Source organism: Micromesistius poutassou (assembly GCF_964030765.1).
Source record: "Micromesistius poutassou genome assembly, contig: SCAFFOLD_5180, whole genome shotgun sequence".
Classification (NCBI taxonomy): domain Eukaryota; kingdom Metazoa; phylum Chordata; class Actinopteri; order Gadiformes; family Gadidae; genus Micromesistius; species Micromesistius poutassou.
Window position 1 is genome coordinate 2,479 of NW_028179802.1, and position 12,232 is coordinate 14,710.

General features: G+C 52.0%; 3 protein-coding genes across 3 annotated transcripts; 2 read left to right on the top strand and 1 right to left on the bottom strand.

Annotated features, from left to right (window-relative positions):
• Window positions 1-1,911: 1,911 nt before the first annotated feature.
• On the top strand, window positions 1,912-5,690 carry LOC311371471 (lysM and putative peptidoglycan-binding domain-containing protein 3-like). Its single transcript, XM_084489518.1, has 3 exons — window positions 1,912-2,018; window positions 3,141-3,426; window positions 4,404-5,690. Exons 2-3 carry the CDS (start codon window positions 3,157-3,159, stop codon window positions 5,130-5,132), a joined length of 999 nt encoding a protein of 332 aa, XP_084345644.1. The 5' UTR covers window positions 1,912-2,018; window positions 3,141-3,156; the 3' UTR covers window positions 5,133-5,690.
• Window positions 5,691-5,829: 139 nt separating this feature from the next.
• On the bottom strand, window positions 5,830-8,353 carry LOC311371474 (DNA-directed RNA polymerase III subunit RPC7-like). The gene is made up of 8 exons (XM_084489520.1): window positions 8,155-8,353; window positions 7,876-8,039; window positions 7,283-7,412; window positions 6,671-6,736; window positions 6,520-6,585; window positions 6,365-6,426; window positions 6,053-6,181; window positions 5,830-5,952 (listed from the first exon to the last, which is right to left on the bottom strand). The coding sequence occupies exons 2-8, from the start codon at window positions 7,984-7,986 to the stop codon at window positions 5,872-5,874; spliced, it is 645 nt and encodes a 214-aa protein (XP_084345646.1). The 5' UTR covers window positions 7,987-8,039; window positions 8,155-8,353; the 3' UTR covers window positions 5,830-5,871.
• A 272-nt stretch (window positions 8,354-8,625) lies between these two features.
• LOC311371473 (acyl-coenzyme A thioesterase MBLAC2-like) lies at window positions 8,626-11,778 on the top strand. The gene is made up of 3 exons (XM_084489519.1): window positions 8,626-9,153; window positions 10,318-10,532; window positions 10,875-11,778. Exons 1-3 carry the CDS (start codon window positions 8,712-8,714, stop codon window positions 11,046-11,048), a joined length of 831 nt encoding a protein of 276 aa, XP_084345645.1. The 5' UTR covers window positions 8,626-8,711; the 3' UTR covers window positions 11,049-11,778.
• The last annotated feature ends 454 nt before the right edge of the window (window positions 11,779-12,232 follow it).

Sequence of the window (12,232 nt, forward strand, 5' to 3'; positions counted from 1 at the left end):
GAAGCTGCTGCTAATGCTCCTTTCACTAAGAAAAGAGATTTACCTCCGCTGTGGCAACAAAGGAGGTTTAGAGAAAGACGCTCCAAATGACATCATGTGAATCCCTGAGCGATGATCTGGACATAATCAATTATTTAGCAATGAAACCACCCCCGAGCCATGAGCGGCCCGATCATCATGTTTAAGTGTCCCGACATCTCCTCCTTAGACGACGAGAGCAATTGTGTAGGTTACCTACACAATCAATACTACTACTACTACTACTACTACTACTACTACTGTGTTTTTAGAGTAGCAGGTGCAAAGTGTGCCAGATTACTCATCACCAGATCTGATAAATCAACGGGGCTTTTATGAGACGGTCTCCTTGGTCGTGCGCACCATGTGTGGGAGTTCTCCGTGGACGCTTGTTTTATTTCAATGGACGAGGGGGGGGGCGGGGGGGCATTTGGGAGGGGGGGTGTGGTGGGGGGGGGGACACACACAAAGCGCAATGTCCACACTGGGAATCCTAGGGGGTAACCATGACAGCGTTTGTCTCCCTCCTCCTCCTCAGCGGGTAACAAACACACATCCATTTAGTTATTGCGTTGAATCAATATTTAGGCTTTTTTAAACATTTTATAGTGTTTTTATTTTTTGGCACCGCGCGTAATGAAATTTGTAGTGGGTAAAGACTTTTAATCGTTTTCCTACTGTGCCTTAGAATGTGACTGCTGGAGCTGTCTGGTATAATTGATGATCGAGCGATTCATCGTTTTCTTTATTGTCTATTGACTATAATGAGTGTACACATACAGGGCATGGCGGGGCGTTAGACGCACTGGGGTTGGTCTTCATTTAAATATGAATTAAAATGTTCACGTCATCTCAGAGGGGGAAGAATGGGCTCGTGTCACAAGATAGATAACAAAAGATTTGAGATGTTTTGCCTCTCAAGTGTTCATCTCACAAAGTTCTCCTTGCATTTAGACCTACGCCTGCACCAAAACACCTGTTACAATGAAACCGTTCAACCCCATCGCCACTTACCTGACACTTTGCTTGGCCTTTCCGTCCGAAATAAATTACGAGAATATCTCTGCATGTAAAGTGGTCATCGATTATTATTCCAGGGGCCAAATTCGTCTCCCCAAATATAAATCAAACGAGGCCGGTCTGTTGAAACATATCGACGGCGTTCCTCCTCCGCGGATAAGGATAGCAGTGAAGCACTCGGGTCATCTAACGGGACTGGAGTGAGTGATACCGCAGACAGAGGCTTCCTCCCGTGGTCGTCCTCAGTCATAAACACAAGCAGGCTCACTATCCGCACGCATGTTTACAGCCCGACCCAGCGCCCCGCAGCCGTGTAGCAGCAACTGCTGCTACTGTACTTTAAAGCCCTACTACGGAACACAAGTCCGCAGCAACTTGCAGCCGCGGGGATAATGAGGCGTGATGTGTTAATCGCGTTCGTCTCGTCTGTTTTGGGAGCGTTGGCGGACAGCGACACCGTCCGGCGCGTCAGCCCTGTGCCGTTTTGGGCTCCTTCGAAAAATCCTAGTCCGTCGCGAAGGAGTTTAGTTCACGTTAGTTATCTGGCTGGCGACTGAGACGACCCTGAACAGACACTTTTTGTTGTTGTTGTTGTTGAAGGTTTTATCCTCTTTTTTTTAATTGTAGATTGAGATAGACAGGAAGATATGGGAGAGGAGAAGACACGCAGCAAAGCACCACGGGCAGGAGTCGAACCCCGGTCGCTGCGGTAAGGACTGGGCCTAACGGTACGCGCTCTGCCCGGTGAACCAGGGCCGCCCGAACAGCCACTTTACGCCTGGTCGTTGGCGCCATCTAGCGGCCGGACGCGTGCCTACAGGCAGCTCCCGCTACGTCATCACGTCGGCTTTTATGTTGACGTGGCGTGAGCCACGGCTAGCGAGAGTTCCAGCGGCTAGCAGGTAGCTCAAGGTAATGTAAGCCGGGGGGAGAATGGAGACAACGAGCTGAAGACGACCGACTGAGACGACTCTTCACAGGTAGACGCAGACCGAGTGTGTTTATGTCCGTTTAGACGAAGGAGCGTCCAGGGGCGGCTCGGGGTGAGTCCCCGGAGCCTCCTCAGACCGACGGGGCGTCCGTACCTCCGAGAGGCTAGCGTTAGCTCCTCTGTGAGGGGGCTCAGGACGACTAACCCGAACCCTAACTAACCCTAACCCTACTCTAACCCGAACCCTACTCTAACCTTAACATCTGATGGCCCTTTCTGTATTCAGGCGTGTGGGAGCAGGACTGTTGTATTGTGTTGTGTTGTGTGGATCGAGCCACCGGTGTCCACAGTGAGATCGCCATCACTGGTTTTTTTCTTCCGTGCAGCTGATTTAAAAAAAGATCAGACCCTCAGTCTGACCCCCCTCCCCCCCCCCCCCCTACCCCCCTCTGTCTGACCCTCCACCCCCCCCCTCAGTCTGACCCCCCCCCCCCCACACACACACACACACTACTGCGAGAATCAGAGTAACGTGGGCTGCTACTGATGGTCAGGGTGAGCTGTGGTCTCTCTGGTCAACGTGGCTGCTGAGCCGCTCATGTAAATGATGTGTGGAGACTCCGGTGGGTATGGGATGGGGATTATCTGATCATTCACTGTTTTAATAATCTCTGTTGGTCTGGTATTGTGGTATAGAGTTGCAGCAGTCGTTGATATATTTGCATGCATCTCTGACCAGGAGATGTTCCACTCTAGAGGCTCTAGGGCGGTTACACAACAGTTACACAACCTAAACATATCAGGATGTACTGTAAACCAAAGGACACTGCCCCCCCGTCTTATCATGTTGAAGATATTGGCAAAGAGGCAGCCTGCAGATAGACACGAGAAACTGAGGTACGAGTACAGTACCTTAGTACTGGGTCTTAACCACAGGGTAACACGCCCCTGACCTTGACTTCAGCCCAAAACAGGTTTTAAAATGAGGGCTGTATTTTGTACTGAAACCGGGGGGGGGTTAGTCTCCATTTGAATAGTTCTCCGTGTCGTCTCCCGAGGCGTTTGCTACGTGTCATTATGTAAGGAGACCAGCGGCTGCCTCCCATGTCGGACGTTAACCTCAGATGTTAACCTCAGACCCTCTTACTCACCCCCCCCCCCCCCCCCCCAGGCCGAGAGACGACGCCATGGCCAGCCGGGGCCAGCACTACGGCTTCCAGGCCGCCACCACGGTGCAGCCCGCCAACGGAGGCCACGCCTACCTGTTTGGGAACAACGGCTCGGAGAACGACCTGTCGGAGGACGACGGCGAGGTGTTCGAGCTGCGGTCGCGAGGCCGGGACCGCGGCCTGCGGCGGAGCGCGTCCCGGGAGAGGATGGACGACATCATCTACCTGTCCCGGGACGTCCAGGAGGGGGACACGCTCAACAGCCTCGCCCTGCAGTACCACTGCTCGGTACGCCCAGCCCCCTCCATCAACACGTACCGGACACAGACCGAACCGGTTCCCTCTACCCTCAACCAGGGCTGTCAGCCGGGAACACGTTACACACTATTCATACTTTGCGGTCACGTGACTACCTTGGATACATGGAGGGCAACAAACGCTGGCAAAATGGCGACGAACAAACGGCCAACCAGGGGAACTGCAGCCTTGCAGATTTCCGATACTTAAATAAATCAACTATTTAGACCATTTGTCACAAAATGTTAAAATTAGATACGAAGAGAAGATAAACATAACATACTCGGAACTTGTGATCCATACACAGCACCCGCTGATGTAGGTTATTCATTGCTTTGAAGCTGGCAAAGACTCTACCGGACTTGGAGTTTGGAGATATTTACATTTATCTCATAGAGAATCCGTCATTTCAGAAGCAGGGAGATTCCGTACAAAAATATGTCTAATTTGTCCGTTTGCCATGTGTATGCCTGGCACAAATGCTCCCGTTGAACTAATCTTTCCATCGTGGCGGTATTTGGACTGAGAGGAACCTAAGGACCGTTCGTGTGGTAAAACTGGCGACGTCCTGATCAGGTTACTAGGTTTCGTTGCTGGAGTTCTTGCCCGCCAGCGGTTGTGATGTCACGTGCAAAGTATGAATAATGTTATCCACAGCCGATCAGGATTCATTCATTCCAGAGGTTTGTTTGGTGGCGTGTGGCTTAGGAGGTAGAGCGGGTCGGCTGGTCACCGGAAGGTTGATGGTTCGCTCCCTGAGGTGTCCCTGAGCGAGACGCCCTCACCCTGACTGCCCCCGACCAGCCGGCTGTCGCCCTGCGGGGTCGACTCCGCCGCCGCCGCCGTGTGAATGAATGTGAGGCGACCCTGTCCAGCGCTTTGAGCGGCCACAGGTCAGAGCAGCGCTGTGTGAATGGCGTCCGCCGGCCGCTAACAGCCGTCCTCTCCCTGTGTTGATGTGCTTCCAGGTGGCGGACCTGAAGCGGGCCAACAACCTCCTGGCGGAGCAGGACTTCTTCGCCCTGCGCTCGGTGAAGATCCCCGTGCGGCGCTTCAGCGTGCTCACCGAGAGCTACAACGGCGCCGGCGCGCTGAAGCCGTCCTCCTCGCCGTCGACCACGTGGAGCCTGTCCCAGATCTCCCCGGGCACCTCCTCGGTGCCCACCGAGTGCTCCACCGACTCGTCGTCGTCGTCGGCCGACAGCGTGGAGGGCTTCCTCCTGGAGAAGGACAAGGACATCGAGCGGCTGGTGAAGTCGACGGGGCCGTCCCGCAGCAGCCTGAACGAGGTGGTGTCCTCGCTCACGCAGCTGGAGCCGCCGGCGGTGGCGGCGGCGCCGGGCGCGGCCGAGTACAAGCCGGCCCCGAGGAAGGACCCGTACTACGGGGCCGACTGGGGCATGCGCTGGTGGACGGCGGTGGCCATCATGCTGGTGGTGGGCATCGTCACGCCCGTCTTCTACCTGCTGTACTACGAGGTGCTGGTGAAGGCCGACGTCAGCCACCACGGCGCCGCCGCCGCCGCCGCCGACCCCGCCGCGCCTCAGGGGAGCGAGGTGGAAGTGTCCCGGCCCGAGGACGGCCGCGCAGGGGCCCGACTGGGGGCCGGCGGGGGGAACGTCGCCGCGGGCGACCCCCAAGCGCCCGGGGAAGGGGACTTGAACCGTGGCGGCGATGAGAAGCACGCAAAGACATGATGGAGAGGACAGACTGGAGGACACCCAGTGCAGACTGGGACGGACCCCGGCTGCTTTTAAGACTAACGCGGCCCTACGGTCGCTTTAGGGAACAGAGTCCTTTGGATTCCTTTGACTTATAAGTCAGTTGTTTTTTTTTATGCCCCAGATGGACCCAATGGGATTTCTTTCTCTAATTGCCATTAAAACATGAAGATTATTTAACACTATTGTCGGGTGGGTGGGACCAGGTGGTTTCCATTGTGTGCTAACATATCCAGACTAATTTATTTGTCAGATGGAGCATAAGCTGTCTCACAGTATCAGTATTGAAAATATCAATTTAATTATTTCATCGCTGGTGGGGTACTTTGTAGATCTTCTAAAGGCATGGTGAGATGAGGAAAACGCACAGTTCCTGCAATCACGTCAAGTAATACCTTTTGGCAAGAGACTTTATCATATAGAAGCCTTTATTCCTCAATCATGTACATATTTCGGGTGAAATAGACAGTATGTGCCTTTTTAACCAGTGGCTCTGTTAACAGGCTGGAAAATAAATACATCTATTTTGAATAAATTAATGAGCAGGCTTTAGTATCTCTTTTTTTTACACAACCGCAATTTCACAGGAACATACCAAGGAATAATACGCACTGGTTTGTTAACAGCCATGGAAAGTAACATGTAAACAATATCTGAGGTAAGAACAGCTGGAATATCAACACTAACTAATTGTTCTTCTGGCTGAGGAAGCGTCTCAGTACGTCGCCTCTCCGTCGTCGCCGTCATCGTGGTCATCCTCCCCGTTGTCGAAGTAGCTGTCGATGTAATCGTTCTCCTGTGGAGTGAAACGAGCTCAGTGACCGCGTCATACCCCCCTCATCGCTTCCCTTCAAGTTGGCGAGAGGAACTCAAACGACCCAACGGCTCATTCTCACCTCCTCCACTTCCTCCTCTTCAAATTCCTCCTCCAAGTCCTCCTCCTCCTCGCCCTCCGCGGTCTTCTTCGTCTTGGGCTTCTCGTCGTCAGATTTCTCTTCCTCTGCGCCGTCTTTCTTTTCCAGTTCCTGAAGAAAATCCCGAACATGAGCACTGTACATGTTTTGATGCTATTCATGAGTACCAAGCCTGATTACATGCACAATCAGACGAGCATGGATGCTTGGAGGATGTGTACTGTATGAAATACGTTTTAGTGTTTCTTTCCACAACTGTTGATTGATATTTGTGAGGTTAAAATAGAGACTTGCTTCTAATTTATTCAGCACATCCTTGGTGTCTTTGGCTGAAGGCTTCGCAGGCTTCTTTACGCCTGTTGGAAACAATACATAACGTCAAGTCTTAATTCCTGCAAAAGACAAAATCCACCTCAGATGAACATGTCAACAAACTAAATGGCACATACCTGCTGGTTTGGTTGTGCGAGTCCTTTTAACTTGGGGCCTCAGTTCTTTCGGGTAGAGGTTCCAGTCTGAAACATCCCGTAACGTTCATTATGAAAAAGTATTTCTCATGTAATTTTTAACCGGGCGAGAGTGTGCAAGTAAAACTTGTACCTGGTGTCCATTCTTCATCGTTGAGCTGTTTCTGCTTGTTGTATCTCTCCTTGTATCGCTCTACATCTAGTAGACAGAGAAAAGCAGAATTGTGCTCAGTTGCATCTTCACAAAGGACACGTCATACCTCAAGTTAATTATCAAAAGCACACAGTGAACCGGCCGAGATTTCCCGTTTTCAATTAATGCAACTTGACGTATTTAATGAATCCCGGTTCAGTGGTAAAACAATGCATTTATCGTACTCTTTAATTGCAATTTTTAATGCATGAAAGCCCAAATTGTGCATGAACATAACAAACCAACGTCACCAAATAAATTGACCGCTTACGAGTCGCCATCGCCTGAAAAAAGCATTCCATTAAAAGGCCGGCCCAGCCCGACCGGCAGAAGCGCTGATTCAATAGTCCTCTATGAACCCTTGACTCTCTCTCCATCGATAGATATTGCCATAATTAAATGCTTCAGTTCTGAGTGCTGCATTACCTCACCGCCTGGCAGAAACCTCAGTCTTTTCTTGCCACAGCACTTCCCAAAAGGATCCCAGACTTCTAATGCACTGCCCGCTCGCTCCCTCCCTCCCCCTCCCTCCCTCCCTCTGCCACTCCTCACCTGCTTTAGCAGCCAGTGGTTTGATGTTGTGGGGTAGTCTCTGCATTGTGCCCCTCATCTCCTGCTTGAGGGCCAGCATGTAGGCCTCTCCCTCATCGTCCCTCAGAGGGACCGGTTTAGACTCCGTGTTCTGACGTTGTGGAAGAGGAGAGCGTGTAAACAACGAGGCCAACGCGATTAAAACACGATTGTTTTATTTGCTGAGATTATGCAATGCATTCGCGATTAATTAATTTGATTAACATGTTTTTATAAAGCTGTGGAACGATAAGGCTAGTGTAAATCCAGTTAATCATTGTTTATGGGCGTGTCGTAGTGTAGAAGATAAGTGTGCCCCTAGGAGGCTTATCTCTCACGGGAGGTTTGCTGTGTTTTGCACATTCACGATTCCCTTCAAGGCCTCCGCAGCCGCTCACACGTTTACACTAAGCTGTTCAGCATATCGCATTACAGACGTGGGGAACGGTGTAATTAATATTTGTTCTGTATAAAAACACAATGGCCCATACTTTATCGTAATTTACAAGTAGCCTACGTACGTGGCGCTGGTGTAGTTCGTAGTGCCTGTAGTTAGTACTGTAGTTAGTACTTACTGGGAACAGTGGTCTGGGCCCCACCATGGCCTCGGGCATGCAGCCCCGTGTGATGCCCAACGCCTCGACGTTGAACGAGAAGGCCGCCACCCCACGACCCCGGCCTCCCATGACGGCTCCGACGGTCTGTCCACGAGTACACCCAGCGTGCTGTACTTCTACCACTACACAAACACACACACACACACACAACCACGACAGTGTTTACAATGAGTCGGCGAACTGTTCAATCAGCTCTTCCTATTTAAGATGAAAACACAAAACATTGTAAAAGATTACCAAGGAACTGTTTGACAGGGAGACAGTGATGCTGCCTAGCTCGATGTGAAGTTGAGAATGCCCTAGGTCAGCAGTTTGACACGTCCCCATGTGCTCCGTGACCGCATGCTCCCTATACCCGCACATCGGCGTCCCACACCCCGCTCTGCATCTCTGAAGATAGACGGTCTGATCGCGGGTTATACTATAGAGATCACACAATTACCACTGGAGCGGTGGGACTTTGGTGAGTATTTGATCGAGACTACCGTCCACACAGCCGCAATGTGCTCCAGGTGTGGCTTTAAACACCACACGCCTCCGGTGTGGTTGGCAGACCGCTTATGCGTTTCCAGCCAATCACGGTAGGGTTCATGCTTACGTCAGGCGCGTGCCCGTCCAATGACATGTGCGCTTCTTTCCCCGGGGGCGTGTCCTCCTCGGCCCCGCCTGCCTGCACAGACATCGAGATGTAGGTGTCTGGTACGCGACCCAAGCAGCGGTGCGAAGATTTTGCGACTAAAATCGCCTCCAAAAGGCACCAGGTTCCATGCCCCTTGACGCGCGCATGAGTCGGGATGTCTGCCAACGATTGGTATGCGCACAAGTCGCTCGGAGATGGCATGTACTGGATCCAGGAGCGGTTCTACGAGTCTGAAAACCGTGCAAATATCTGGCTGCTGCGCGGCTCGCACCAGGACGTGGTGATCGACACGGGGCTGGGCTTGAAGAGCTTACCTGACTACATCACCTCCAAGGGGCTGCTGGGCGCCGACCCGCAGAGGAAGAACCCGCTGCTCGCCATCGCCACCCACGCCCACTTCGACCATTCCGGGGGCCTACATCAGTTCCAACAAGTGGGCGTCCACAGTGCCGAGGTCGAAGCCCTGGTCAACGGGGACAACTTCGAGACGGCCACCTGGCTGAGCGACCGGGAGATAGTCCAGGCGCCTTTTCCGGGATGGCGGGCACGGCACTACAAGGTGCACGCGGTGCAGCCCACGCACATCCTACAGGAGGGTAGGTATGCTCCACCAGCGTCGGGCTCGCCTGTCAGGAGGATGAGAATGTCCGCCACGCCGTTTATATCCGAACGCAACGAGAGAACGTCCGATACGTTGTGCCCCCCGCATAGGCGGCGTCCACACACACACACACACACACACACACACACACACTGCAGACCGTGTCCGATGCACGCTGCTCCCCAACGCCTCGGGATATCGACAGACTAGACGAGTTGACATTGTGCAGAATAGCGCTACGCAAACATTTGCGGATGGACTGCTAACTGCTGCGATCACAGTCAGTCACACATGCGCCGCCTCTGCATATATTAACCTCCGGCGGTGTGCGCTATTTATAGACGGATCTGTGTGATCAGTGTGTCTCTGTGTACGTGTGTGTGTACATGTGTGTGTACATACGTTTTCTTGAAGTGGTTACAGTATATTTTTCTGGACATTTTAGTTTTTCATAATGTTTTCCAGTATTTGGATGACTTTGATCTGGTCATCAACCAGTGGAGATAATTCACCCACTCAATTTCAAACTAGCATTTCTTTTATTTATCTACTACGTACGGTTAAGCCTTATGGCGCGTTCACACCAAAAGCGACGGGGCGGCGCGACTCCATACAAAGTCGACTTTGGACGGTTAAGCCTTTGCCGTCATCCATCATTAGATGAAGCACTTTGCTGCTTGGGCCAAACTCTCCTCTTCCGGACTCTTCTGCTCCTCTTACCGGCAGCCCGTTCTGCAGAGTGGGTCAATAGCAGCTCAGTGTTGTGCTGTGTCAGAGTTGCTGCTGCAGTGCAGCTGGAATATCTTATTGCCCCGCCGTGGGTTCATTTCAACCTAATACTCCCGTTCTGTGTGAGTCATCTCTCTGTCCTGGGACGTTCGATTTTGTCCCGACGCTTCCGGAAGAGAGAAGCGTTCTGGACAAGCTTGAAAGCGAAGCGATAGGTTAACCTGCAGACTGAAGAGATGATGATGTCATTCTAGGTGCAGTTATGTTATCTGTGGCTCACACAGACAGACAGACAGACAGACAGACCTTCTGTAATGCATAGCTCTCCATCCTTCTCATGTGTCTCTCCCCTTCCTCCCTCTCTCACTCCCTCCCTCTCCTCTCCTTCCTCCTTCCCTCCCTCCCTCCCTCCCTCCTCCCTCCCTCCCAGGTGACGTAATCAACCTCGGCGACCGCCAGCTCACCGTGCTGCACATGCCGGGCCACTCGCGCGGCAGCATCTGTCTCCACGACGGCGACCGCAAGCTGCTGTTCAGCGGCGACGTGGTGTACGACGGAGCCATGATCGACTGGCTGCCCTACAGCCGCGTCAGCGACTACGTCAGCAGCTGCGAGCGCATCGTGGGGCTGGTGGACAGCGAGCAGGTGGGCTCCCTACCCCTACCCATAACCATAACCCTACCCTAACCCTAACCCTACCATAACCATACCCATAAACCTAACCATAACCCTACCATAACCCTACCCTACCCATAACCATACCCTAACAATAACCCTAACCATAACCCTACTCTAACCCTACCATAACCATAACCCTACCCATAAACCTAACCCTACCCTAACCACGCCGGTAGGGTCGTAGTTCGAGAGGTGGCAGGTTGGAGACCCGCGAGCGGTCGGCTACATACGTCTCAATGCTGTAAATGTACAGTAAACGTACCCACTACCGCTCTCTCTAACGCTCCCCCCCCCCCCCCCCTCCGCCAGGTGGACCAGGTCCTCCCGGGTCACTACAACACCTTCGGCGCCAAGCGGCTGCACCGCATCGCCACGTCCTACATCAGCCGGGCCGGGACCTGCCCCGCCAAGTTCTCCACCTTCGCCTGGAGGACGCTGGCCGGTGTGGTGCTGCGGGCCTCCAACCCGCGCAGCGCCTGCTAGCGTGACGCCAGGGAGGGGCCGCCCCGCCCCCGGAGCACAAGAACGGAGCACAGAACCCGGGATGTTTGGTTTATGATCAGGGCCATGAAGACGCAGCACAGGCTGGGGGGCGGAGCCGGCCCCGGTCGCTATATCTAGACCTCGGTGTATCGTTATGTTTACCTGTATAATCTGAAATAGTTACGATAGTTGCCAAAAAACCTTGATTCAGTTAAACCCTGATCGGTTACATGGATCGTTTGATTCGCACTATATTATGGATCGTATACAATATTTATAGGGAGTGTAATTTATTGGTTGAATGTGGTAAGACGTATGCTTGTTTTAACCCTTTTTATATACTTTTTCGGTGTTGAATGACATTGCACATTTATGGTACAACTGGGCATTACACACACAGGGAACTGCTCTGAGAATTATCTTCCAGGAGACGACATGGCCATAGTATTCCTCTATGCATTACACTGCTCAGTGAAGACTAGGTGACAACTACCTCCTACGTTTGTACTAGTGCTTTGTACTGCTTATATACCTCTGGAAGCAGGAACTAAACGTAAAGCCTCTATTGTGTGTGTGTGTGTGTGTGCGCGTGCCTACACACACAACACAGGGTATCTGATAAACAGTCAGGTTTCATTTAGCTTTTTCTATTTGACCCGAGCGTGCATCTAACTGAATCTCATCCTGAGTGTCTCACCCAATCAGGAAGCTGAGAGTAACACAGTCACAGAGAACATGATCGAAGCCAGAAGTGGCTGCAGACACTCGCTCTTCCACCCCCCCCCCCCCCGCAGGAAAATGTCCTCTGTTGCAATACCGAATGGCTCATATGTTCATGTTTACCGGGCGTCTGCCCTGTGTCTAGTGAGTGGAATATTACCGTGAACCACCGTAGTTACAGTAGAGAGCAGTAGTAGACGTGATGTAAAAACAGAAGGCAAGACGTAAATGGATAAAGTATTTATTCTTATTAATATTATTAACATGTCATGTTATTAACGTGTTTGCTCTCTGGGAATGCGTGCCTGCAAAACACACAGAAACACGAACACTGTAGCCAGGTGACATTCAATGTCATTCTGAAACAAGAAATCTGTTATAATACAAAAGATAATAATCATAGGGTGTTAGAGCTCCATTGTTGACCTCACCAACACCTGAGGTTGAATTCTAACAGTCGAGGG